The 27,739-nt window shown below is 37.5% G+C and overlaps 1 protein-coding gene across 5 annotated transcripts; it reads right to left on the bottom strand.

Moving 5' to 3' along the window:
* Positions 1 to 2,405: 2,405 nt before the first annotated feature.
* Chek1 (checkpoint kinase 1) lies at positions 2,406 to 27,739 on the bottom strand. 5 transcript variants are annotated; one of them, XM_063256013.1, is made up of 13 exons: positions 26,767 to 26,922; positions 25,998 to 26,099; positions 24,969 to 25,192; positions 23,642 to 23,706; positions 23,482 to 23,551; positions 18,401 to 18,589; positions 16,078 to 16,182; positions 14,380 to 14,475; positions 10,592 to 10,700; positions 10,080 to 10,257; positions 9,698 to 9,829; positions 7,957 to 8,058; positions 2,406 to 3,181 (listed from the first exon to the last, which is right to left on the bottom strand). In XM_063256013.1, the coding sequence occupies exons 2-13, from the start codon at positions 26,060 to 26,062 to the stop codon at positions 3,086 to 3,088; spliced, it is 1,431 nt and encodes a 476-aa protein (XP_063112083.1). In that variant the 5' UTR covers positions 26,063 to 26,099; positions 26,767 to 26,922; the 3' UTR covers positions 2,406 to 3,085. The 5 variants fall into 5 exon arrangements, with proteins under 5 accessions (XP_063112083.1, XP_063112085.1, XP_063112086.1 ...); XM_063256015.1 differs by having other exon boundaries at positions 26,748 to 26,839; XM_063256016.1 differs by having other exon boundaries at positions 26,687 to 26,802.

The raw sequence follows: 27,739 nt of genomic DNA, 5'->3' as shown, positions 1-27,739 counted from the left end.
GCTCAGCGGCATAAGCGCCTGCCTTGCAAGCAGGCAGTCATGAGTTCGATCCCTGGTACCGATAAAAAGGAAAAAGACCAAAAAATAAATGTAAAAAAAAAAAAGACCAGCCTAAATTACACAGCATGACATTAGTCTCAAAAAAATTTCCACAAAAAATAAAATTTATGAGACAAGGCGTACTGGCTTCCATTTATGGTGAACAACCCTCTACAGATAACAAAAAGAAAGGAAACAACTATCTGAAAGTTCCTCCAAAGAAAATGAAGAGAAGTCCCTCCAGAACAGTCAGGAATGCACTGAATGAGACTGAAGGGCTTATGCCTGAGGTGCTTCTCAATTGACACATCACAAAACAAACAAAAAACAGTCTGAAAACTAGGCATGGTGGCTATAATCCCAGTTGTTGGAGAAACTGAAGTTCAAGCCTGGCCTGGACAATTTAGTGACAGCAAGACTATGTCTCAAAAATCAATCTGGGGCTGGGGATTGGATTTAGCTCAGTGGCATAAGCGCCTGCCTTGCAAGTGTGTGGTCGTGAGTTCGATCCCTGGTACCGATAAAGAAAAAGACAAAAAAAAAAAATCAATCAATCAATAGGAAGAAGAGTGACGAAAGCTCAGTGTGAAAGCTCTAGGTTCAATCCGTAGTACCACACACACACTGATCTGAGGCTTCAGAGAACCTAGTTTAGGACTCTCAGAGCAGCTGTGAAGTTTGGGAGAAATCCTGCAAAGAACAGAGAGGATAAACTCAAATCTAAGGAGAAATTCTGACCAATGTTATGGCAAATCCAAAACTTCAAGAGTCTCAACAATAGAATCTGAAAGCTGAAAACAACTAAGCAGAGAGTTTTTCGGGGCTGTCCACATCAGTCAGAGCTTGAGGATCACAGACTCAAATGCTAGCGTTTTACCAGCCTTTGATCCACACTCTTCTCTGCATCGCACACCTGGGAGGAGAGGCCCAAATTCCCAAGCTTCAGGGAACACAGAGCAGACTTTATTTGTAAAATACAAACCTTGTGGAGAACTGCAGAGATTGTGCTTCACCTCATTCCAAGCTTACTCAGGGAAAGCAGAACAGCTTCCATCTCAGGTTGGGAAAAACCATGGGAAGCAATGCTGCTCAACAAAGCTGCAGAGGGACCACGATCGGCAGATGCCTGGGCAAGGTTAGGGATAAAGAACACAACAAAACACTCACTCAACCTGACAAACCTGGCGTGAAACTCTAAGAAATTAAGATACTCAAAGTCTCTGTGTATGCTGGAGACTAAAGAAAAGACACATAAGAAAGAAGACATTAACCCTTCATACCAGGCTAACACCTACGCTCAAAACATGATCTGCTACTAGTAAAGGTCTTTTTCAGTACAGATCTGGTTAAGCAGAATTGACTTTTCTCAAATGCCAAATTTCAACAAAAATACCACATGAAAAACAAAGAGAAGAAAGAGGATAACATACCCCATTGAAAGGGAAAAAATATAGCAGAAATAATTCCTAAAGAAACACAGGCTGGCTATACTACACAAAGACTTTTTTTTTAGTACCGGGAACTGAACTCAGGACCTTGTGCTTAGCAGGCAGGTGCCATGTCACTGAACTATATCCCCAAACCCCACAAAGACTTTTTTTTAAAAGTGTTAAATATGCTAGAAGAGGTAGAAGATAACAAAGAACTAAGAATACTCATGAAAACAATAGGTAAATAAAATAAGAATATCAACAAGGAGAAACTAAAAAGGAAGCAAATTCTGAAAAAAACCCCACAGTAACTATACTGGAAAGTTCACTGTGAGAGTTCAGCAGCGTACCTAATAGGCAGAATATCTGTAAATTATTTTTCTGCAGTGCTGCAAACCCAGCACCTCAACTGTGCTAAGCAAACACTCCATCACCAAGCTATATCTTCTGTGCAGAATCAGCAAATCTGAGACACAAACCATTTAAAATAAATGAACTAAGGAATAAAAAGGGGAAAAAATGAAAAGACAAGCTGGGGATTTATCTTAGTTGTAGAATCTTTCTTAGCATGTGCAAGGTGCCGGGTGCAATACACAGTAACCACCCAAAGAAAACAAAATGCGAACAGTCTAAGGGACACACGGAACACCATTGAGCAGATCGATAAGTGTACTGTGAAAACCCTGAAAGAACCAAAAGACAGACATTATGAGAAAAAATAAAGGCTGAAATATTCCCAATTCAAGGAAAGCCATCAATCTACAAATACATGAAGTTCAATGAACTCAAAAGTAGAATAAACTTAAAAAGATTATACCAACTCATACGATAGTAGGAATCAGATATATTCAACAATAGCTCCCTTCCTCCCCCTCCTCCCCTTTTATTCCACATCACCTAAAACTTTGGTGACCAATAAGTTCACAAAGTTAGATATCACTTTCAAAATAGACTTTATTTCTGTAGTGAAGAATTAAAATATGGCTGTGAAAGTAGAGAATATAGAAAAATATTTAGAGGTGCAACAGCAATTTTAGTTAAGCAGTAGAATTTATACTCAACTTTCTGAAAGACCAACCAGTATTTAATTAATCCTTATAACTCAGCAACAGATTTATGTAGCTGGTCAGACCCTTTTGAAAACTAAGTACAAATCTTCAGGTTACATTTCTTGAAGCTAGAGTCACTTCCCTGACTGAACAATTTACCATCCAAAAGTCACAAGGACTAAGCCTTTATCAACCATTTTTATAATTAAGTCAATGTGGAAGACACATTTCCTGGATGAAACATGTTCTGTTAAGAATGGGATGTTATGTTATTATAAAATCTGATGAACACACGGACCCTAAAAGCTAGTTTCTATCAGATGGATTTCAAATTCAGACACAACACACAGATGAAACAATGGCCCTTCCCAAGGTATTACTTACAATTAAGATACAGGTATTATTTGTATCCAAAACATACAAAGAATTGGAAGATGTTTGCATAAGGAAGAAAACTCTTCAGCAATGATTGTTCGCAGTGTGCAGAATAGGATAATCTTCTCTAGGAAGAATAATGTCAACATAGCAGCACTATATTCACCAGCAATACCCAGGGGTATAGGTTGATCATGTGGCAGGAAGCCAAACCTTCTGGCTGCTCACAACATCACTCAGCTTCCCCTTAATCTTCAGAAAGTGTCTCTTGAACTCCAATCCATCACCCTATAGTAGAAATGATATACAAAAATAATATTAGAGAAAAGGAAATTATGGCATAAAATCAAACTCTTTCCTGATAAGTAGAAACAAACATTCTTAGATATGACCAGCTACAATACCCTATACCCACTAAGATTAAATATTATTACAGAGGAAATGGTTACATAAATAGTTATGTGTTCTTCACTGTTATTATGTGTTCTTCACTGTTCCCACCACACTGAACTCAGAAAGTAGAAAAAATAGCATCCTGTCTGTATTGGCTGGTTCACTTATCAACCTGAAAAAGTTTAGAAGCTTAACTAAATGACTCAGCAATTCTACCTCCTAGGATGTAGAGGGCCTACCCTAGGGCAGGTAGCCTGCGTACAATGTAAGGCAAGAGAACAGGTTTTCCCCGTTTTAGCTTGTGCGTCACCCCTTTAGCTGTGCCACCCTGCCTTGGAGCCAGCTGATTACAGACTGAAACCTCCACAAACTGTGAGTTAAATCAACCTTTCCTCCTTAAATTTGGGTGTCAGGTATTTTGTATCAGCAATGAGAAAATTAACTAAGACAGAATTTGGTCATTGCTATGACTATACTTGACCATGTGATTCAAGAGCCTTTGGAAATGGCTTGTGCGAAGAGTTTGGAAAGGCTCAGAGATGCTGCTAGAAAGAGGTTGTTCTGTATTGGAGATTCTAATCACAGCTCAGAAGATCAGAAAACTGGGAAAGACCAGGCTCAAGAGGTTTCTGCTGTGAAGGACTGCATTGGTTGCTGGACTCCAGATGACATATGTGATGGCTTGGCAGAAAATTTGTCTGCATCTTGCTTATGTCTAGAGACTTTGCCTGAGACTAAGAATAAAGGTGGTGGACTATCTGGCAGAAGAAATTTTAAGGCATTCAAATGTTGAGGCTGTGGCATGGCTACTCCTGGGGCTTTTAGCCAGATCTATGTTGAGAATCACGACCAAAAAAGCCCAGCAGAATGATTTAAAACATTGAGTTTGATCAGAAAGGAAGTTCCGGTAAAACTGTGGTGTATAAAGATAGAGCTCAGGAAATCTTGACTGCTGAAGAGAAATGGGAAATATAGAAGATGGCCTGAGGGCATCACAAGAAACAGCAAATCTCCATCCACTGCAGACTCAAAACTGCAAAGATGAAAGACTTTGCTCTGAGGAGAAAGCCAGTGAGCACCATATTCCAGAATGGCAGTAGTACAGAAAATTTACTCCTCAGATTTGGATTCAGAGTGTTCAGCGACCCAGGCACTCCAGAGAAAAGCCTGGTTACCACTCCAGCTGGCAGCAGACCTTGGCAGCATTCACATGGTGGTTTTAGGCACACGCAGAATGCCAGAGCTGTGCAGTTAAAAAGGGTAGGATGTTATGGTTTTAATGTAATATAATGATCATAGACTTGATACTGGTTCTTAAGGATTGTTAAACCTGTGTTAAAATGTTCAAATTGTGAAATGACAGGAATAAGCATCATCCCCAAAAAACTTACCTTCTATTCTGATGAGGGAATTAGTGCATTTTTGTTTGTACACAGGATAATTAAAACACAGTGGGCATAATTATAAGCATGTCTTCATATCTGGAGACCAGTTTAAAGAAATGTGTCTGGTTGCCAAATTGACAAGAGGTGGATTGTAATGGTTAATACACTGGGTCAACTTGAAAATTTCAGAAGCTTAAACTAAGTGACTCTGTAAGTCTACACCCAGGGTGCAGAGAGGCAACTCTAGAGCAAGTAGCCTGCATACAACATAAGGGAAGAAAAGAGGCTTGATCCTCGCTTTTTGCTATGGTTCCTTTTGCACCTTCTGCCACTATGAACAGGTGTCCTTCAACCACACCACCCTGCTGTGCAGCCAGCTGATTACGGACTGAAATCTCCACAAACTGTAAGCTAAGTAAACCTTTCCTCTTTTAATTTTGGGTGTCAAATATTTTGTCTCAGCAATGAGAAAAGTAACAAAGTCACTATTTCAAGAGTTAGTATCACTAGACATTAGATCTGAGATTTTCACAGGGAGTAAGGATTTGTATTCTAAAACTAAGTCACACAATTTTTCTGACACAATACTATGGCAACAAAATCAACAAATGAGAAGGATTTCATTAAAGTAGAATCTTTCATAAATCCACAGCAAACAATAGAAAGCAGTATGCTAGCATATATCTAATATAAAGAACTAGCCCTCCAACTGTCTTTAGAGCCATGTTTATTTAATCTCACAGGAAATGAAGAAAACACTATTGTCATCTTGCACATGTCAATAATTTTAAAACTAGAAATAGGGCCGGGGTTTAGCTCAATGGCACCAGTACCTGCTGGCAAGCACAAGGTTATGAGTTTGATCCCTGGTACCAAAAAACAAACAATCAGAAATGTGAACAAAACTCTAAAAATATTAATCACAGAATTACTGAAATAAAGGTTCATTGAATTATAAAGAAAAAATATATATGAATTAAAAGAAAATTCAAATATTTCAAAATACTAAAGGTGATTACTTCTGAGAAGCATAATTTACAATTGTTTTTATTCTTTATATGTATTTGTCTGTAAAAACCAAAAACTTTTATAATAGTGTCAGGCAAAAAACTGATTTGAGAGAACAGTTTATAATATTAAATGAAAAAAAACAAGTTATCATGTACTTACAAATACAAAGGAGAACAAGAAGTCAACAAGAAGCAAACCCTCCCTGCAAACCAGTGCCATGTGCAGGCTGCCAGAGGGACAGCCAGACCCCAGGCCCTTCCTGCAGGGGGCTGGGAAACAAGGACCACCAATACCCCACTCCCACCCCAGTAAGCAGCCAGTTCATCTGGAGAAACTCAGGCTGCAATGATGGATATTGAGGTGAAATGCGATTTGATGCTTTTGGTGTGTGGTGCTTCACTGACTTTACAGGTGTTAGGGCCCGTGGTCTGATTATCTACTCAGAGGATAATGGTACATAGTGCAGCATCTAGTGGGGATCTCCTTCTGAAGGTGGTGGTCATTTTTTTTTTTGCCTTTTTTGTTTTTATTGGTACCAGGGATTGAACTCACAACTGCCTGCTTGCAAGGCAGGTGCTTATGCCGCTGAGCTAAATCCCCAGCCCCGGTGGTGGTCATTGTTAATTCCCTATCGTCTTATTTTAAAGTCCTGTATCATTTTCATTGTTTTGTTGGGCTGGATTTTATTCTATTTCGTTTGATTTTATTATACCCGATAGCATGAGCAGCTACTTCAAAGGTAAGATATATTATGGTAGCCATTTGGGATTTGCTATTATCGTGTTTTGAAATCTTTATTCCATTCACTGTTTTGTTTTTACTGGTTCTTACCTGTTTTGTCTTGTTTGATTTTTACTATGTCTGAAAGATCTGCAGCTCTTCTGAAGACAAGAGGCATTATGGTAACCATTATTGATTTTCTATTGTTTTGAAGTCCTGTGTCACATTGTTTTATTTTGATTGGCTTTAGACACAGTAAGAGATTAGCAACATAACTAATAATAAAACATACTGAAAACTATTAGCAATGAAGTTGTAGGGGAAAAAATATTTCTATACTGCCAATAGGATAATAAACTAGCACAACCACTATGGCACTCAGTATGGAGATTTCTCAAAAAACTAATAATAGAAATTCCACTTAACCCAGCTATTCCCCTTCTAGGTATCGCCTCAAAAAAGCTGAAGACATTATAGACAGTGACACATGCATACCCATGTTTATAGCAGCCCAACTCACAAAAATTAAATCATAGAAGAGGCTATATGTCCATCAACAGATGGCCAATTAAAGAAATTGTTTTTTCTATATATATATAAAATACTCTCTCTATATATATATAATACTCTATTAAGAATATAATTGTGCCATGAAGAAGGGAAAATTTAGTGACTTGTAGGAAAATGGATGTACCTTGAGACCACAGTGTTAAGTGAATTAAGTCAGATACCAAGCTCAAATATGAGAAATTCAAAGAATAAGTAATTTTAAGAGCAAAATATTGGATGGATAATAGGAATCAAGTAGATCTTCTGCAAATGGGAAAGGGATCTAGAGACGGGGGGGGATTAAGATGTGTCATGTTTATGTACCAACTCCCCTCAAATTCCTATGTATTACAAACGTACAGATAAAAGATAAATAAATAATAAACTTGCAGCATTACTATGCTTGTGCTTTGGTACCACTCTTAAGTAAAACAGACTATTTGAACATTATGTACTGCAATATTGTGACATTTAATCTGATAATCAAAATAATTAATGAATAAAAGCCAATATAAAACATAAACAAAAATCTATGCGTAAGATTTTTATGACAGATGAAAGGATGATTCATACCCTGCTAGGAGGGAGAGGGACAGTACGAGATTTCATCATGCTACTCAGAATTATATTCTATTTTGGGAAGGCCAAGGAGTAAGACTGGGGATTGAATCCAAGATCTTGCCTATGCCAAACAAGCGCACTGCCACTGAGCTTCACCCCCAACTCTTTTTGAGACATGGTTTTACTATGTTGCCCAGGATGGACTTAAAATTGTGGTACTCAACCTGTCCGCATTAGATGCCCAAGTACCCTGCACTTATCTGAAACCTTATGAAGTATTTATTTCTGAACTTTGCATTTGTTATGGTCTAACTACCGTTGACCTGAAACTGCAGAAAGTAAACTATAGGTAGGAAGACAACTATATGTAAGAATAATGCCACTAAAAATCCACACAGAAATATTTCCATAAGAAGAATAGCATAACAAAATTATCAAAAGTACCTTAGAAAGCCGGAAGTCAACCAATATCTTCTCATTCATTTCTACCAAATTCACTTTGAAAATCAGTTTATTGTTTCTCCTGTCAGTTGTTGACACAGTAACCTAAGGCAACAAAAATAAGGTTAAGCTATACGCATGAGTAGAAAATATTCCTAGAATAAAATTATATTCTCAGGTCAATGAGACTTGTGAGATATATATCTCAGGTCAATGAGACTTGTGAGATAAAAATTTGTAGTGTACTTCTAAAGCAGGAGTGCTGTGTGTCCAAACCAAACAACCTGTAAATAGGAACTGCATTCATGGGAACCCTTAACCAACAAAGAAATAAAACTGAAAGAAGAAACAAAGAATAATATATAGACAGGAACAATATTATTACAATATGAAAAAGAAAAAGAGAGGCTAGCCAGATGTGGTAGGGCACACCTGTACCCCCCATACTTGGAAGGTGAGGCAGGAAGATCATTGCAAGTTTGTGATCAGCCTGGGCTGCACAGACCCTATCCTAAAAAAATTAAAAAATGATGAAAAGATCTGGAGAGGTCTTGCAACTTCTACTTCTTTCGTTTAGAATGTTCTTATGGTCTTTAAAGAACCTCTACCTTACAAAGACATTCTCTACATAGTATCATCATCCCACCACCTGACCTAAAAATCAGCCCATTTTGTACTGATAACATCCTTTACAGTTGTTTATCTAAGATCTAGTGTAGTGGTGGAGAACCTACGGCACATGTGTCACTGCAGGCTTCTTCACTGAAAGCTCCAAAAGGTTCACCAACAGTAAACTAGTGAAAGGCCATATATTTGATTTAGTTTTCAGGCCTCTTAAATCTCCTTTAATACAGTGTAACTGTTTCTTCAAAATCCTAAATATAGATTAGAATGCCAGTGTTACAACTATGCTACAATAATATAAACAAAAACTGGTGAGTAGGATTAGGAGCAACAGGAAGAAGTATGAGGTTTATTCCTATACTTCTTCCACAGAGGGCAGTCAACTATTACAATTAACTATATATAGTTTTTAAGTAAGGAGTCCACCTATTTAATGTTTTATTTATTTTCTAAGCTGACTATATAGCACGACCTGGTTCCAAATTCATCATTCTCCTGCCTCAACCTCCTCAGTGCTGGGATTTCAAGTTGTGTGCCACTACACTTGGCTGATACTTTAAGTATTTTCCAGAAATATTATTTAAGATAAAGAGCATTTTATTTAAATTTTTTCAATTTCTTCAATAAGGAGGCTGAGACAGGAGAATGGTCATGAATTGGAGGCCAGCCTGAACTACACAATAAAACCTTGTCTTTTTAAAATATACATAAATAGCCAGGCGTGGTGGCACACACCTGTAATCCCAGCATTCGAGAGGCTAAAACAGGATGATCTCTGAGAGTTCAAAGCCAGCCCAGGCTACAAAATCAGTTTAAGTCCAGCCTGAACTGCAAAGTGAAACCTTGTCTCAAAAAGACAATCAATCAATCAATAAAATTTTTTCAATTTCTTTTTTTAAGGGGTCTTTTTTGGAAGAAGGGGTTCTTTTCTGGTACAAAGAATTGAACTTAGGACCTCACACTTGCCAGGCAGGCAGTATATCACTGAGCTACATCCCTGGACCTCAATTTCAATTATTTTTCAAATTTGAATTATTTTTGAAATATTAAATACTAATGATAGTTTGTAGTCAAATTTTTAATTTTCTGCAGAAAAATACATAAAATCAACAACACATACCTGATTCATACAACTCTTTTTCCATTGATAGCCCAACTTCTCACAAGTCTCTTTCAGGCACTGGTAAGATTTATCTGCATCCAGTTTGGTAAAGAAACGTGTCATTCTTTTGACCAACCGCTGCCAGGGGTTCTGCATGTCAAAGAGAAAAGCTAAATAAATCCACAATGACCCAAACCAGAGATATCACAGTTACTTAGCCTGAAATTTTTTTTCTATGATTGGAGAGCCTTTTCCATGAAAGAGTCCTCTAATTTTTCCTTGCACAAAAAAATATACAAATTAAAAATATTTAAGATTTCTACATGAACAAAAGACTTAAAAGACAATCAAAATCAAAATAAGACCAACATTGTTCATTTAAAAAATTAAATTCCCTTACCTGTGAAGATCCTGGGGTGCCAACTAACTGACTATTCAGAAGCATATGATCAGGGCATGCGGGTTGGGAAAAACTGATCCCTTGTACCAGTTTATCGATGTACGAGGGACAGGTATCCCATAAGGAAAGACCCGTCCGTGGTTCTGGCTGAGAACTGGAGTACTTCACATTCTCTTCACTGAGAAATTAAGACAGACAGAAAAACACGTCTTCAGTTTTCTCTGCTTCAGGTACTTTTGTTCTTTGAGACCATATCTTAACATGTTATGCACATAGGCTCCAAGTAACTATCATTCTGCCCAGTCTCCCAAGTACAGTAGTAGCTAAGACTACAGACATAGGGCGTCATGCTCAATAGAAATATCTTTAAATAAAATCTACCAGGTCTTTCTTATAACAATCATCCTCATCCTGAAAAAATTGTGTTTATAATTAAGAAACATATATGCATGCATTATTCTTCTTGAGGAATTCTATATTCATAACTACTTAATCTTTCTTTATTAACTTACCTAGAAGCACTGTTTACTGGAGAGAAGTCCAAATTTGAGTGAATGTGCTTAGAGAATCCACTAGGAGACTCTGACATACCACCTGAAGTGACCCGGGGTCTCTTTGCTCCTAAAACAGAAAACAACACAACTCCTTTTAAGCCTTCTATGTAGATGCTTTTTAATTAATCTAACTAGCAACTTGAATAAGTAAAACTATATTGAAATACACTTAATGCAAACAAAGTACATAGAAAACAAACAATGGGTTTTTGTACATGATTTTACAAGAAAGGTGGTCAGGCTATGAATTTACTAAGACTCACTTGGAAAATTACATGCTTCACCAATTGTAACCTTTAAGTGTGTTTTAACTGTGGGTTATCATGCTAAAAGCACAACGTAATGATATCTTTTATGAGTAACACAATAGTGTTCTATAAAAATGAAGAGATCTAGTTAAAGGACCAGAACATTTTAAAATAAAAAAGAATTTAATGTAATAGCAATAAACATAAATATTCCCTATGTAACACACTGCTCCCTAGAATAATTACTAAGAATAATCATTATAAAGAAAACGATGCTACTGCAAACTCATGGTTAAAATTGTGCTAAGGAGCAATAGTGAATGGCAGCATCAGGGTAATACGAGATTTAAAGGAGAGAAGAGGCTGAGGCAGGAGGACTGCCATGAGTTTAAGGCCATCCTAGGCTACACAGTGAGTTCAAGGCCAGTCTGAACTACATAGTAAAACTGTGCCTCAAAAAAAAAAAAAAAAAAAAAAAAAAGGAAAAGCAATGTAGGAAAAAAAGGCCCAATGAAGAACAAGGAGCCTCATGTGATGCCTACAACTCCAGCACTGTGAGGCTGAATCAGGACTGCAAGGTCAAGCCCAACCTGGGCAATTTAGCAAGACTCTGCCACAAAATAAAAAAGGCTGGAGTTAGAGCTCAACGTGGAGGCCCTGGGTTCAGCCTCTAATACTGGGAAAAAATAAAAAAACAAGGGTCAAGACGCGTATCAAACACCTGCTCTACTTCCGAACTCAAAGCTATGAGGGTATCAGACGGAACAGATCCACTGCTTCAGAGGAAGCAGTGTCCTCAGGGGTGAAATGGACACTAAGAACAAAAAGGTGAAGGTCACAGTCAGAGAAGAATTAACTTAAAAATTCCTTGTCCACCCTTGGCTGCTGTCTTCTCCTCTCTGTCTCAAAGCCAGACTTCTTGAGTGAGCTGTCTACAGTGACCCTCTCTAAAAACCTTACCTTCCTTCTACACTACAATCACTGTGATCTGGAATTTACTCCCAACTTTGCAGTAAAACTTTCTTGCCCCATCAGGAGTAACCATGTCATGGAGTATCTTGGACAAATTTTAGGCTTCATGTTACTGATCCATTATTCCATATTCTCCAGACATTCCTGTCCCCTCTCTCTCCTCTTTGTTTCCCTGGTCTCCACCAATCACTTAAATACTGGTGTTCCTTAAAATTCCCTCTACTTAATTTCATTTACCACCATGCTTTACTTCCCAAACTGAAATATCAGTCTTATTTCCTGGATTATACCGCGCACACCCACACACACACACACCCTACCCAGTTTTTAACTCAGCTCCTCAAATTCAAAATTAAACAAAATTTTCCCAGCTGGGCAAGGTGGCACACATCTATACTCCCAGCATTTGGGAGGCTGAAACAGGAGAATCGCCAAAAATTCAAATCCAGCGTGAGGTACACAGTGAGTTCAAAACCAGCCTGAACTACATAGCAAGAGCTGGTCTCAATAAAAACAAAAATCAAAACCAAAATAAAAGGAAAATTTTCTCAAACTAGAGTCACCAAAACCAGAACCTTGGAGTCATCCTTGGTAGTGCATTACTATCATTTTCCTTATCTAAATAATCACCAGTCAATTTTGGTCCTTAAAAGTCTTTGCATTTCCTTCTCTGCAGCCCTACTACTGCTCACCTACTCCAACTACTGTCTTCTCATACCTAAACCACTTCTGTAAAAGCTGATAGCACTCCTAATCTCTTCCTAGTCATCAGAAACAACGAAAACTGGCCCAGGATATACCTCAGAGGCATAAGACCTGCCTGGCAAGCTCAAGATAGTGAGTTCAGACTCCAATATGAGGCAGGGAGGAATGAAAAGAAAGAGTTGTAACCACAATCATAGAGACTTGACAGTTAAACTAAATATACACAGCCTTGACATTTTCTTAACATCTGTCAAAAGTTTTCTTAATGGGCTTAAGCTAAAGCCCAGAATTCTTAGCCTCATACCCAAGGCCTCCATCCCTGTAACCTGGCTGCTATCTGCCTAGCAGATACCATTTCAAAAGATGCTCTCCCTCTTCCTCCTCTTTAATCATTTACTTCACAAACACTGAGTGTCTATGATGCACCTCAAATACACTAACCACTGATGAGAGAGAGAATACTGATGAGGTTCATGCCATAATGACCACCTTCCAAGTTCCTCAGATGCTCCGGATTTAATAAATCTAATAGTGCATTTTCTGAATGCTTCCTCTGCTCAAAATCCTATGTGTGGCTCACATTTCCTGATTACCTCCTCTTTAATCTGGAAATCTTAATTTCTTTTTTTTTTAAACTATCAACTATTTTCTTATATACATATACATATGTTTATTTTGGCTTCTCACATTAAGAAATCTTAGATTTCAGGTCATTTCCTCAGGAAGAAAATTTATTTAAGACTTAAGATTTGATCAAATGCTTAGTTACAGTACCTCAGCCTTCCCTTAGTAGTTATTAATAAACAAAACTACATTTTATATTTGTTTTTAGACATTATAAGTTCCACCAGGATAGAGATCAAACTTTTGTTAACTTGTGATACCAACTTAGTACATAACATTCCTTCTTTTATTTTTTGATTTACACTTTTTTTTTCCCATCTTTTTAAGACAGCATCTCACTACACAGTTCATGCTGGCCTTGAGCTCACTTTGTAGCCCAGGTTGGTATCCAACTCTTGACCATCCTCCTGCTTCAATCTCCCAAATGCTGAGATTACAGATGTGAGGCACCACGTCCCGCTTATTTTTTTATTTAAAACAAGGTCTCACTACATAGGTAGTTCAGGTTGTCCTTGAACTATGTAGCCTAGGTTGGCCTCAAACTCACTAAAATTCTCCTACCCCAGCCTCTTAAGTGCTAGGATTACAGGTATATACTACCAGGCCCGGGGCAAGTAACATTTTTTCATAGAGAAAAGTGATCAAATTTTAAGAATATTACCTTTCTTGGATAGAAATACATGTTAAGACTCATGCTTGTGTAAAACCTATAAACAGTTTATGAGAACTGATCTTATGACACATGATGAAATGAAGAAATACTTGGAAGGAAAGAAAGGGGCAGTGCAGTACCCAGAGCTGATTCTGGAGTGTTATGATGTGAAATCCAGCATTATTATTAATCTTTGTTCAGAAGGTTTTTAATCTACTACATTTTGTTAGGTCTCAACATAAATGAAGATATGGATAAATGTGTACATGTCTAAGTATATAGGATTGATAGCCATATTACTTAGTTTTTGTTGGATAGTTGAATAGAACTGTTTGCAGTCTCCCTGGTTGAATTCCCATTTATATGTTCCACTTTTGTACCTTGAACAACTATTTGTGGGGGGACAATATGTATATATCAACTAGTGATTTATTACTGTTCATTTCTTTTCTTTGAAAATATGTACTATTTCTGCCCGTTTTCTATTTTGTCTTTCTTTAAATAATAAAAAAAAAAAAAAAAAAGAAGAAGAAGAAGAATATTACCTTTCTTGAGTGGTTTATTGTACCATCTATCTTTTTTGATGTCTGGAATGGTAATCCTGATCGATGGATTTTCAACTAGGATTTTATGTAGCAGAGCTAAAAACAACATTTACGAAAGAGTCACACAGATTAGAAAAGTCTAGGACTTTTAAGGAATACATCCTCTTTGGCCTCCTTATTTCTAAATATTATTTCTGGGGAAAGAAAAGAATAAATCTACCAAATTATTGCTTTAATTTCATGCAGCTATTCTTTGTTACTGTCTCTGCTTTAGAATATTCTTTTCAGACTCTTAATTCTCAATTCTTTTGAACAAGCAGAATAAGAATCAAGGGGAAATATTTCTTACCATGCAACATTTAATGAGATACTAAAAAGCAGAATAAACCAAATTTTTACCTGTTACAAATACTAGATTTCATTGCTCTGTCATGTTCTTACATTTCTTCATTCACAGTTTTATAAAGAAAGCTTACTCATCAGTAACTTGTTAGGAGACAGTACAGATAACTAACTATCATCCTAAATCATTTTAATTATCCTGATAAAGAATTCATACATCGTGAAGGAATGGAGATGACCAAAATGTTATGCACATTTGAAAATACCACATTAAAACACACATGCTGTAATATATATGTATTTTCTTAAAAGAATGCATTTGTCTTCCAATACCAAAATTATTTTCGAACAAAAGACTTAAAATTAAAGGCATAAAAGCACTAAGAGAAAACAGAGGATTGTTTAAAAAAAATTAGGGATTAAAAAAGACCTTTCTAAGTATAACTATGTAGTCAGAAACCAAAAATAACAAAATTAAAGATTAGAAAATGTTAAATAGTTAATTTTTCAATATAAACTGATGAGATAGTGATAACACTACAAAATGATACAAACTCTTTGGAAAATAATTTGGCAAAATAAATCCTGGTACTTAAAACTATTTACATACTTGACCCTGCAATTTTGCTTCTGTAAGTTAAATAATTACAAGGCTATGAGCAAAGATTATATTTCTTATACAACACTGAGTACTTAGGAAAAAAAAAATCCAAATTTTTGACAAAGCAAAACTCAGCAATGAGGTCATCCATATTGCAGAATACCATAACAGCCTTTAAAAATGACGTAGGGCTAGGAATTTAGCTCAGGAAGACCAACTCCTGCCTGGAAAGTGCAAGGTCCTGAGTTTGATTCCCAGTACCAAAAACAATGATATAGACACAGAAAATGTTCACAGAACATGAATAACAAAACACAGGTAAAAAAAATTGTGAATGACTTAATTTTTTGTTAACATATATTCACAATAATATACACACCTAATAGGCACATCTTATATATATGTTTATAGCAAAGCACAGTGTACATATCAAAATATTTTCCAAAGGCTATTTTTGTATTCAGGGATAAGATTTTTTTCTTAATTTGTTTTTTTGAGACAAGGTCTTGCTATGTAATTCAGGTTGGCCTTAAACTCATTATGTAGCCCAGGCAGCCCTTGAACTCACAGTGATTCTCTTGCCTCAGCCTTCTGAATGCTGGGATTATAGGCATATGCTACCTCACCCAGTGTTTTCTCAATTTTTATTTGATTTTCTGACTTATTTAAAACTTATGTAATTATTTGTTTAAAAAAATTCAGATTATATTCATTATCCAAGAAATCAGTAATTTTAATCAAGATAACCCAGTCACCTAGTGGAGCAGAATCAATTTTTTTCCAAGGGTTGAGATACGTCTTCTTTTCTTTCCAATCAACATATTCCTGACAACTGTCACTGGGCTGGTCCCATGGCAATTCTAAAAAAGAAATGAATCACAGTTTTCTGAGTATTCATATAGTTATATAGTAAAGATTTCAAGAGAAAATAATCAATATACAACTCTATAAAACATTTCCTTCAAACTAATTCAATATGCTTTCCAAACTAAAAAACTACATAATAAGAAGCCGGGCCATCACTCAATGAACATTAAAGACACATATTAGTTAAAAAAAAAAAAAAGCCAGGTGCAGTGGCACATGCCTGTAATCCCAGCACTCAGAAGGCTGAGGCAAAAGGAACACCACAAGTTCAAGGCCACTCCAGGCTACATAGTGAGCCTGAAGTACATATTGAGATCCTGTCTCAAGAAAACAAACAAACAAACCAAAAAAAGACACATTATCAAATACAGACTGTGTGCACTGTGGCATAGAGGCACACATCTGTAAACCCAGCCTCAAATTTGAGGCCAGTCGAGTTATATAGTGAGTTGGAGGCCTGCCTGAACTACATCACAAGACCCTATCTCAGAAAAAAAAGAAACTTTAAAGGCACTCAAAGACAGATGAACCATTTTTTGCCCTATAAATAAAAGACAGATAAGAGGAACCAGGGTGATAAACCTTTTTCAAATGGGAAAGGGATCTAGGGATTAGAGGGAAGAGAAGGGCAAATGAAAAGAATCAAAATAGGTTTCCAATTTCACATGATAAATGTAATCACTTAGGTGGCACACACCTATAACCTGCATTCAGGATGCTGAGGCAGGAGGATCACTGAGAGTTCAAGGATAGCCTGGCTACACAGATCAAAGCTAGCCTGAACTGCATAGTGAAACCTTGTCTCAAAAAAATAAATAAATAAGCAAACAAACAATTTTAAAGTGTTTACATGAAACTAAAATGAGCTGGCTGTTGGGATTATTCATTTTTAAAAAATATTTTAAATTCATTTACGGTTGAGTATATGCCTTAATTGCATAAGCACCTGCCTGGCTAGCACAAGGTCCTAAATTCGATTCTTGGTATCAAAAAAAATTCATTTAATAGCTACATATGCCTTACTTTAAAAACCTTTGGGATTATAAACATGTTTGTTTCCCCCAAATAATTCATATTACTGAAATTCTTAATTATTTATTTATTTAGATACCAGGGATCAAACTCATGACTTCCTGCTTGCCAGGCAGGCACTTACACCAAGCTAGCTGTATTACTGAAACTGTGACCCACAACACAGTGCAGCATTTAGAGACAAGGTTTTTGGGAAGTTATCAGGTCTCTGAAGGTGGAAGCCCTCACAAAGAGATCTATGTCGCTATAAGAAAAATGCTGAGTAGCTTACTTTGCTGTCCCTGCTGTTGTTACAGGCAGCTGAGCTAGTTAGAAATATTATAGGCAGACAGGGCTGGGCCCTCAAAGAAGCAGTACAGAGGACCAGACATATGATGATCTTGGAGGAAACACACATCTCTAGCTGTGAGCCATATCTCAGGACAGAAGGCAAAACAAATGTAACCATATTCTTAAGTATAATCCTTAGGGATTAAATTTGGATCACCTTGAGCAATCAGGAGTCACCATTCCAATCCCTAGGGAAGAGTCACTGCTAAGAAGGCCATCTTTCTACATGACTCTCTTCCCCATTTGTTCCAAATTTAATCAATTTCACCTGAACCATTAATCTTATTGGCTAAACATAGCTCTGTCCCACCTCATGCCAATCCACATTACAAGTTGCCAGTTTTCCCCAACTTTAGAACTGCCTCACCTCGTGATTTTACTCTATAAAAATCCCAAGAAAATACAGAATCTTTGGCAACCCACTAGGGACCCCTTCTGTCTCTCAGACAGAAGCTTTCTCTCTCAATAAATATTTCTGCTCTTAACCTCCATTGTTTGTAAAATTTATTCTTCGATTTTAGAGAACACAAACTAGTTCCAAACATATAGTAGGTATATAGTAGGTATAGAGGATACAGTAAGACAGCCATTTCATCTTCATGCCAGAAGAGGGTGATCACCTAATCATAACCACACCTGTACACTGACACAAACTTCTAGCCTCTAGAATTTCTGAAATTGAAATCTGTTTTGTGCAAGCACCTATAGTCTGTTACTGTGTTATAGTAGTCCAAACTGGTTAAGAAAGTAATAAAAGAGTACTATATAAATATGGCTTTCCTTTGGTAGGCAAATCTGAATCTGACTTCCCATAAGACAGAAGTTTAGTCATGATCAAATGGCTTTTACCTCCAGCCAACATGGCAGTAAGCACTATTCCACAGGACCAAACATCAACTGGTTCTGCATGAAATTCCTTTCTCTTTAGAAGTTCTGGAGCAACATAAGGTAAAGTACCACACATCTTGTTCAATAAACGTTCACGATTATTATGCCGAAACACTGTGGCCAAGCCAAAGTCAGAGATTTTGAGGTTATCTAAATGAAAAGGAAAAAACAGGCACTGAATAATGAAATCTGCAAACATATATACTTACAGAAATTAGAGCTTACTGGAAATATTGTTGATGTTACTTAAGGTTTATAGAATATCCTACCTTAAAATGATCCAAAATTTTTTTTAATTTTAAAAAGAAAATGAAAAGATATCATCTATGCAAAAACTCAAGAAGGCTTCATCTTTTCTGTTGACTTAAGAGAAATATTATGAACATACAAAACAGTATGGATGAGATTAAAGACACTAGTCAAAAGACACTAGACACCACAGACTTGGGTTATGTGACAGGAATCAGGAAGTATGAAAGGCAGAAAGGAGACTTGTAATGTTAGGCACAGCTTTCACAAACAGTAAACAAACTCAGCTGACAAGAGACCTGTTGAGACAAGTATGTCAGGATATTCCAAATTGAAGATTTAGAAACAATAACTTCTTGTCAAAGTAGCAAAACTGAGAGAGGGAAGAAAGGATAAGAAGTGCCGCACAACAAACAAATCAGAAACTCAAAACTTTCCCCTGCCTTCCTATCTTCAGTATACACAAACCGCACGTAAAGACTTTCAACTTACACCTAGTGAATGGCTGCGGCACCCAAGTGACAGATGCTGCACTAGTCATACAGGAGTTAGGAAAACCCTAACTCCCCAACAACTACAATCTACAATCTAATCAGAGGCCAATTTGGCCAAAGATAGCAAAATCTGATCCATTTACTCTTTAGAACTAGCAATTCCCACTTCTAGAACCATATACACAGAAATAAACTCTAAATTTTACAAAGGTAAGGTTATTCATAGCAATACTATTTTGGGGAGTTGGGAATATAGCTCAGTGGTAGACTTCTTGCCTTGCATGCATAAAACCCTGGGTTCAATTCCCGATTTCATAAGGAAAAAAAAGCAACATTATTTTTAATAACTTAAATGTCCATCAATAAATGACTAAATCTTACAATGCACGTGTATAATAAAAACTACGAAGGCAGTTAAAAACAAGGTATATCTACATGCACTAATATGGAAGAGGATATAAGTGGGGAAAACGGCAGAGGAATACTAGTACTTATTATAACACAATCCAATTTTTGTACTGGACCTATGCACAGCTTTATAGAAATCACTGTTGTTCTGTTATTAAGTTTAAAACAATTCAAACGTCCTCACACAGGATTGACTTTAAAACTCAAGTACACTCAGAATATAACATGTAAGCAATTGATGATATTTATCTGTATTTGACTTTGGGAGGTAACTTTATGATTCCAATCTTTTATTAGGTCCATGTTAATATCTGGACAAACCCTTGACACTTAGTTACAAATTACCTGTAAGTTATAATCACTTAAACTAATAGAGTACCATAGTATATCCTTTGAATGCTATGGTTTTATGGCAACAACCTAATATTTTGTTAGAACACAGAACTGTATGTAATAAATTCAAAATTAAGGAATATGATTACCTCAATAATATAGAAAGGGGGAATATATTTATGAAGGAAAACAGAAAGATAAAATATAGGTAACATTTTGTTTCTTTAAAAAAAATTATTAAATACTGAATAGAAACAAAATACTTACATATTATGCAACACAACATCATGAATATCTACTCCCCCATTACCTACTTAAGAAAAATGGCACTCCACTTCCTGGAAATCCCTCATAATTGCTATCTTAAATGCATTCCCTCCCCTGACCTCTCAGAGGCACCCATCGTTTTCATTTTCTTTCCATTTTATTGGCATGTTTTTTAGATATACATATTGGTAACACTCATCACAGAGAATTGGTACCTGTACGAGCTACATTTTGCTGCTTTTTCCCATCCCCCTTCCTTCTCCTTTTATTATTCTTTTGCTTTTTTGTGTGATTCTTTTCCTTGTTTGTATTCCTAAGTAATATATAGTGGAACCCAGTTCATAAACGCTTTCGTTTGCAAACAATTTGGTTCCCAAACAGAAGCATTTGGCAAAACTTTGTTTTTGTTTTCAAGCTGTTACCAGGTGACAAACATGACTGTAGTAATCTTTCCCACACAACACACACATGGCCATCTTTCCCAAAATCATAGAAAAAATTAAGTTTGTGAACCTAGACTTCACTGCACTGATTTTACACATTTCTGAACTTCATAAAAATAAATCATAGGAATTATTTTGCCAGTGCCCTTTTCTATATCCTTATATTCCTGAAATGTATGCATGTCGTGTTTATAACTATAAATTATCTATTTCAAAACCTAACCCTTTTATGTGTGTGTGGTACTAGACATCTATGTAACACTGAGATATATCCTCAGTCATTTCTATTTTAAGACAGTCTTACTAAAATGCCTAGGTAGGACTTAAACTTGTCAGCTCCCACCTCAATCTCTTCAAGCGCTAAGGATTAGAGGCATGCACCACTCCACTCAATTATCTATCTTATTGCTGTAGACATTTAGGTTGTTTACAGTTTTCTACTAAATACCACCATCTGAACATTCTTATACAATAGCACTGTTCTATTTTTAAGACAAGTGGTTACATAGGTGCTTATATTAATGTCTATTTCACAAAAACTTCTGTGGGCTTAATGTTTTAGTTTTAAATAAAAATATTTTTATGCCAAGAGTGAAAAGTAGCTGGACACAGTACACACACATACAATCCAAGGACTCTAGGAGATTGGAACAGAATTTCAAATTCAATCCTAGTCTGTACAATTCATCACTTCAGTGCGAGTTCATCTCAAAGTGAAAAATGAGATGGAGCTGGGCATGGTGGTAATCCCAGCACTCAGGAGGCTGAGGAAGGAGGATCTCTGTGAGTTCAAGGCCAATCTAGTCTACAAAATGAGTTCATGGCCAGTGGGAACTGCACAGTGAAATCCTGTCTCAAAAAGACCAAAAAACAAAACAAAACAAAAAAATTACAATAAAAAGTAAAATTGCTGTGCATAAGAAAAAAGCATATATGCTATGACTCAATTTACATTAGATTTTATATAGTAACAATAGCTATCATATTTTTTACTGTCAATTATGTGCCAGGTAAATATACACTTATTTTATATATTTTTATGTGGCTATGAGTATAGATATGTGTGTGTAAATATATACATATATATGTATGCAGATAGAGGGAGAGAAACTTTTACTATGTGCAGGAACATACTATGTTAAAAATCACACATAATTCAAACAGATTCTCTTATCATCCCCATTTTATAGATGAGGAAGTGAGGCAGATAGAAGTTAGGCAACTTACCCAAGGTCATACATCTAGAATGAGACGGCCTGGATTAAACCTATGTTCAAATCACTACAAAACTCAAGCTCTTAACACTATTCTACATTGCCCTTCATATTAGAGACATGTAATCCTTTTCCATAGTGTTTTGTGTTGCTTCATACCTGCATTTAATCAAAAAGAAAGGATTTGCTTGGAACTGAGGAAGAGTAATGGAGGGTAACATCAAGACTATTAACACTCAAAAGTAATGGAGATAGCATGAAAAATAGAAGCAGGAGGTCTCCTCACAGCTTATGCTGTGCTCCCATGTCTGAAGACTCAAAATTAGTTTTTTCCTTGTACAAATATTTCTAAATATCTAAAATTCTGCTACATACCTTATAAAATAACTCACAGGAAGCTAAATTAACCTCAGTGTTGGACAAGATCTTGAAAGTACTTTAATCAAACAAGTCAAGAAATGTCTAAATTCCCTTTACAGTACCTCTAGTCATTAATACTCCAGTGTTTGATCCTAATTTTATATACTTACTACATTCCAAAGCAACTAATTCTGTTTTAGGACAAAACCATTAATCCCTGTACCAATTCAAATTGTTTCTGATTAGTTTTCATTTTCACCAATACGTTCTACACTTCATCTTAGCCAAAAGGCTGAGAAGTGATCATCAATATGTTTCAAAGAAACAAATTTAACCATTAGCAAAATTTCCCCGAGTTCTTTCAGTAAGTCTTTTTTTCTGCATAGGTCACAACTGTAACCCCAAGAAACCCTTTATTTCCAGTGTAGACTCAGAGTAGTGGCGGACTGCTACTCTCCTCATTCTGGATAATAACACTTTAGTATTCTATGACCCAATCACATAGGTGAGTAGTACTAGGCTTGCTGTCTAGTAAATTTCTTTTTTAAACTTTTTCACTGCCAAGAACATGTCATTCAAAAACTTGAGTTAGTATTTATAATTCAAAAAAAAAGACTTCAGACTTCCTGAAAGAAAACAACTTACTAGATTTGACTCACCTCTTTGGCCTGCTAAATTCATTCTTTCAGATATTTTTAAACACCAACTATTTTATCAGGTGCTAGTCTAATAGTAGGAATAGTGCATTACACAAGAGACAAAAACCACTGGCTCATATAGCTGTCATTTTTTTATTCCAACTCTGTAAGCTAGCACTCTCCATACGTATCCCTCTCAGTTTTATGACACCTACAAAATAAAACTAAACATCTTGCATCTTATTCAAGTCAGATAAAAGGGGATGAACAGGATAAGTCTAAGCCCCAGGGCAACAGTAGTGAACATACAGCATGTGAATCACGGGCTATTTTTATTATTGAAAACTCTAAAAGGTTCACCATCAGAGGTCTAGCGTATTCCAAAACAAACCCACTTTATTAATTCATTAAAAATTGTTGAAAACTATTCTTATATTTATTCAGCTAGTGAACTACCTTTGTTCTAGGTCAGATTTCTCTACTTCACCCACACCAATGTCATGAAAAAATCTGTGAAGTCTAAATACACTGAATCTTTCAAATTTCCTTGTCAGATTTTTTGCCCCAATGTAATGCAAAAGCCTTGATCTTGTGTGGTTGTATTAAAATGTATCACAAACACAATGATAAACTTACCCCTTTCATCCAAAAGGAGATTTTCTGGCTTAATATCCCTGTGAGTTATTCCAATACCATGCAGATAAACCTAAGGAGGAGAAAGAAAAACATACTAGAATTTGGAACTTCCTTAATCATACCAATTTGAAGTAAAAGGAAAAGAAACCACTGTACCTACCACCCCTGCCATGAGTTGATGGAAGAACCTCTGAGCATCTTGTTCAGGCATGCCTATGTCTGGCTCTGCAAGAATTAATTACCAAAATTATTTTACTGGATAAATTTTACCAAGTATCAACCACATAGCTTCTTAATTCAAATTTAGACATTTAGGATTGTACTTTACCAAACAGAATCTTACAGTAACAAAAGACTGAAGAATCCATTAACAAATACAGTATTTAATAACTCATACTTAAACAAATTACCATAGAATAATTACAAAGAAAAAAACTATCATTCAAATCTAGAATGTGAGGCATGCCTCAAATGTTCCTGTTTATACTAACCCAGATTTATTTATCTTTACACTAACCCAGATTTATTTGGTATTCTTCAAACTATTTCTCCTAAGTGCTAAGCTAGAATTTTTCTCAAACCTGAGATAAAACTGCCAATGTGGAACCCTAGGGTTTAAACCAATTTCACCAAATACCAAACAGATTTAAACTTTATAAACTCTCATAACAACAAAGCCATGAATGCCTAAAAAGTGCCTTTTGAGAAGTTTCACTAAGAAACACTCTATTGTCAGTTTTCTTTTACCATATTTTGATCTCTTATCAACTTCTGATTTACTGTCAACCCTCTTGACATTCACATTGGCAATCTTAGTAGTTTTTTAAATTAATTAATAAAATAGCTTTAAGTAATAAACTTAGATCCAAATATAATTTATGTATTTCTCAGTCTCCTGTAATAATCATGAGTCTGCATAGAATACTTAAGTACCACACAGAATCATATATATATGAATTCTAGAAAACAACTTTTTCACTTTAACAAAGAGAAAATATAACATGTTATTATTTTGGATCTGAAAACGTATACAATGATTTCATTTTAAAATATCTACAAAGAAAAAATTTACACAGGCCAACGATAAATTGAATTTATGATGGTACCTCACCAAAAAACTAGTTTATCATTCTTAAATTCCAAAAGACAGCAATCCTAAACAAAATCCTTTAAGAAAAGTTTTCTTTCACTGACTTTATACTGTTGTATACGCTGTTAACATAAACTGACCCAAAACACAATTTACTCCAATTCTACTATTGCATAAGCAGTTCTGAGAGGAGTATGACCAAATAGCTACCCAAGGTAAAAACGTAATTTTTTTTTTTTTGTATTTTTACCAGTACCATGGCTCGAACTCAGCACCACAGGCTTGAAAGGCAAGCGCTTATGCCGCTGAGCTAAATCCCCAGCCCAAAATATGTAATTTTTAAAAACATACATATTTAATAACTTTTTCAGCAAAGTATCTTAAATTTTTTCCATACCTATTCTATCAAAAAGCTCTCCCCCACTACAGTACTCCAGAAATAGATACTGGATATTGCCTTCTCTCCTGTGACCATAGAATTTCACTACATTTTCATGATTTAACATTTTATTGATACAGATCTCTTTCTTAATGTTTTCTGGACAATCTACGGCACGCTTCATGTCTACAATCTTCACTGCAACTGCCTCTTCAGTTATTCTATTCACAGCAAGTTGAACTCTGAAACAAGAACAGAAAGAATGGTAACATTCTAGACATTTGAAATTTTTTAAAAATTAAAAAAATTAAACACATCAAAAACTATTTTACGTGTTGTTCTCTCCACCAAAGAGAAACCATTTACTTGGTTTCTGTCGCAGCCTCAGGAGATATTTTTGGGATTGTAAAGTACTATAGCTAACACTCCAAAGAATTCATTATGCAGTGCATGCAAACCATTTAGTAAGTGTTTCATAAAATAAATTAAAATAGTAGCAATCCTAGGTCGCATCACATATGTAGATGTTCTAGTCATATTACTTTAATAGCATTTAGTAATTCTATGCCTGTGGTGACTACTCTATCTTTGGGGTAGGTAACATTACCACTTGTATATGAGGAAAGAGAGATAGATACCAGGCAGGAGGAAGTTTGCCTATGATCAGGAAACAAGATCAGTGCATGCTATCACAGAAAGAATCTGGAGCCAGGCAAGCTGTCAGAACCCGTTCATTTAATCACTATGCTTAAAGACATAGACTGTTTGGTTGCTGGGGGAAACAGTAACTTTAACAGAGGAAAGGGGAGAAGTAGTGAAGGAGGGAAGAGGCGGGAAGAGGAAGTGAAGAGGGCAGGAGGGAGAGGAGACAGAGAAGTTAGGAAAAAAATACTAACTTATGATTGTGTTACTTTCACTTGCTAAAAGCCTTGGTTTCCATTTACATACAAAGATCTGTTCTCTAAACACCAACTATGCTCTCAGAGTGAGCAGTAGACAGGAAACTGAAGCCTGCATGAGGCAGGATAAAATCAGGGCTCCACTCACTCTCCATAGGCCCCTTCTCCCAGGGTCTGCACCAAGTCCCAGTCTTCCACGAAGGGCACGGCCATGACTTCGCCGCGCACCCAGCTGGGCGAGACAGGAGCCCTGCAAGCGGGAGGGAGGAGTGCAAGCTGCGATCACCTGCAGGGCCACCGAGCCCCGCCCCCGGCCAAGGCACCCTAGAACAGCCCCTGGGTTCCCCTGACGCCTCATCCGGATTTAGCCAATTTTCCACCACGAGCGAGATTAGGCGTCCAGTCGTTTAGATCCCGACGCCCACTGCTCCGCACACGTGAGGCGGGGCTGCCTCCCTCGGCCCGAGGGGCCGGGAGACAGACGCTTCCCGGAGGGGGCGGGAAGGGCGAAGGCTTCAGGCTAATGGAGGCGGCCGGGGCCCCGGCTCCCGCGGCCCCTCCTACGCCCAGCGCGGGTCCAATTCCCACCCCGAAAGGCCGGAGCCCGGGAGGGGGCGGGGCGGGGCCGCGCCGCCCCCGGAGCCGAAGGCAGGGCCGGGACCCGCGGGACGGCGTCCAGGTTCGGAGGCGTCCGGCCACAGGGTGCGCCCTCCCGTACCCGTGCCCGCGACAATAAGGACCCGCGGTTCCACAGCCTCCACCCTCTCCGCTAGAAGGTCTCCGTCCCTTCGGTCGTTCCCAGCCACACTGTGTCCCGGGCTCCTCCTCCTCACTAACCTAGACCTGCCTCACTCCTCCTCCAGACTCCCTTCCCACTCCACCGGCCGCCTCTCCTCACCAGCCTGTCCTTTGCCTACCACCACAGCAGTCCCAATGCAGCGCTTTTCCCGCCAAAACTTGCTTGCTTCACGCTATCGCAAACGCGCGCGTCCTTGCCGTAAAGCAGGGCGGCGTGCGCTTCTGCGTCCCGCCGCTCTGGAGAGACCGCTGGCCGACTGGCTGCTCGAGACTTACTCCTCCTCCTGCCCGGGCTGGAGCTGGCCACCCCAGGTTCATTGGCGGTCAAAGGCGGACTGTGACCCGAGAACACCGCCGGCTGCATCCGCCCGGAGTGACGCGAGCCCGCGCGGGCCCCTGGCTGTGCTCGCGTAGTGCCGCGCCAGCCACGGACCGCGCCGCAGCGCGCGTGGGGAGCTGCTGGGACCTGATCTGTGGAGAGCCGGGAGCGCGTGGTGGGAGCGACAGACGTCAGACAGTGCCACAAACAGGGATGAGGGGCAAGAAGAAAGGGTTTTGGGGTTTGGCTTTATTTTGGTGGCAGTTGAGAAAATATCAGAGCTACCGATTTTGCCCTGTCTTGCCAGTGAAGGCTCCGTCGGAAACAGTGCTTTAGCTCAGCCTGGTTTGAAGGAAAACTGTCTGCCTAGCTTAGTACTATGAGCTTCTTCATTGTGCATGTGTATTAACAGCCAAGTAGAAGCCGAAATTTTACAACGCAAAATAAAAAGTAGAGTAACAGGGGCACCTAAGTTCTGAACAAAGGCACCTGGGAACGGAGTCTGCAAAAACTGCAGGAGGCATTCCCAATGGCAAATAAGCTAAGGGTTCAAGGCACAGCAAGATCTGCATTCAGTGCCCTTTCCTCAAAACAGGGCCACACTATATTCAACATAACTAGTGATAACAGTCATTTAGAGCAAAATACATCTAAAATACATTATATATCAAAAAAAGAAAAATACACATCTACTTGAAAGGTGCAAATTGTTAGAACACTCCAAATGTTTCTATGTGAAATCTCAAACTATGACATCTAAGACTCATAAGTTT

This window comes from Cavia porcellus, unplaced genomic scaffold, assembly GCF_034190915.1.
Source record: "Cavia porcellus strain 051 isolate PalLab524CR breed Dunkin Hartley unplaced genomic scaffold, mCavPor4.1 scaffold_9, whole genome shotgun sequence".
Taxonomy (NCBI): domain Eukaryota; kingdom Metazoa; phylum Chordata; class Mammalia; order Rodentia; family Caviidae; genus Cavia; species Cavia porcellus.
Note: the sequence above shows the minus strand (reverse complement) of the source record. Positions and strands in the feature narration are given on the sequence as shown.

What these genes read in the sequence shown, in the direction of transcription:
- Chek1 (XM_063256014.1), bottom strand. Translation starts at nt 27,011, where the DNA reads ATGCAGCCGGCGGTGTTCTCGGGTCACAGTCCGCCTTTGACCGCCAAT. An exon ending in AATTGATTCTGCTCCACTAG is followed by an intron (nt 10,701 to 16,077) that starts GTGACTGGGTTA and finishes TTTCTGTTTTAG; the next exon opens with GAGCAAAGAGACCCCGGGTC. An exon ending in CCAGTAAACAGTGCTTCTAG is followed by an intron (nt 10,258 to 10,591) that starts GTAAGTTAATAA and finishes TTAATTTCTCAG; the next exon opens with TGAAGAGAATGTGAAGTACT.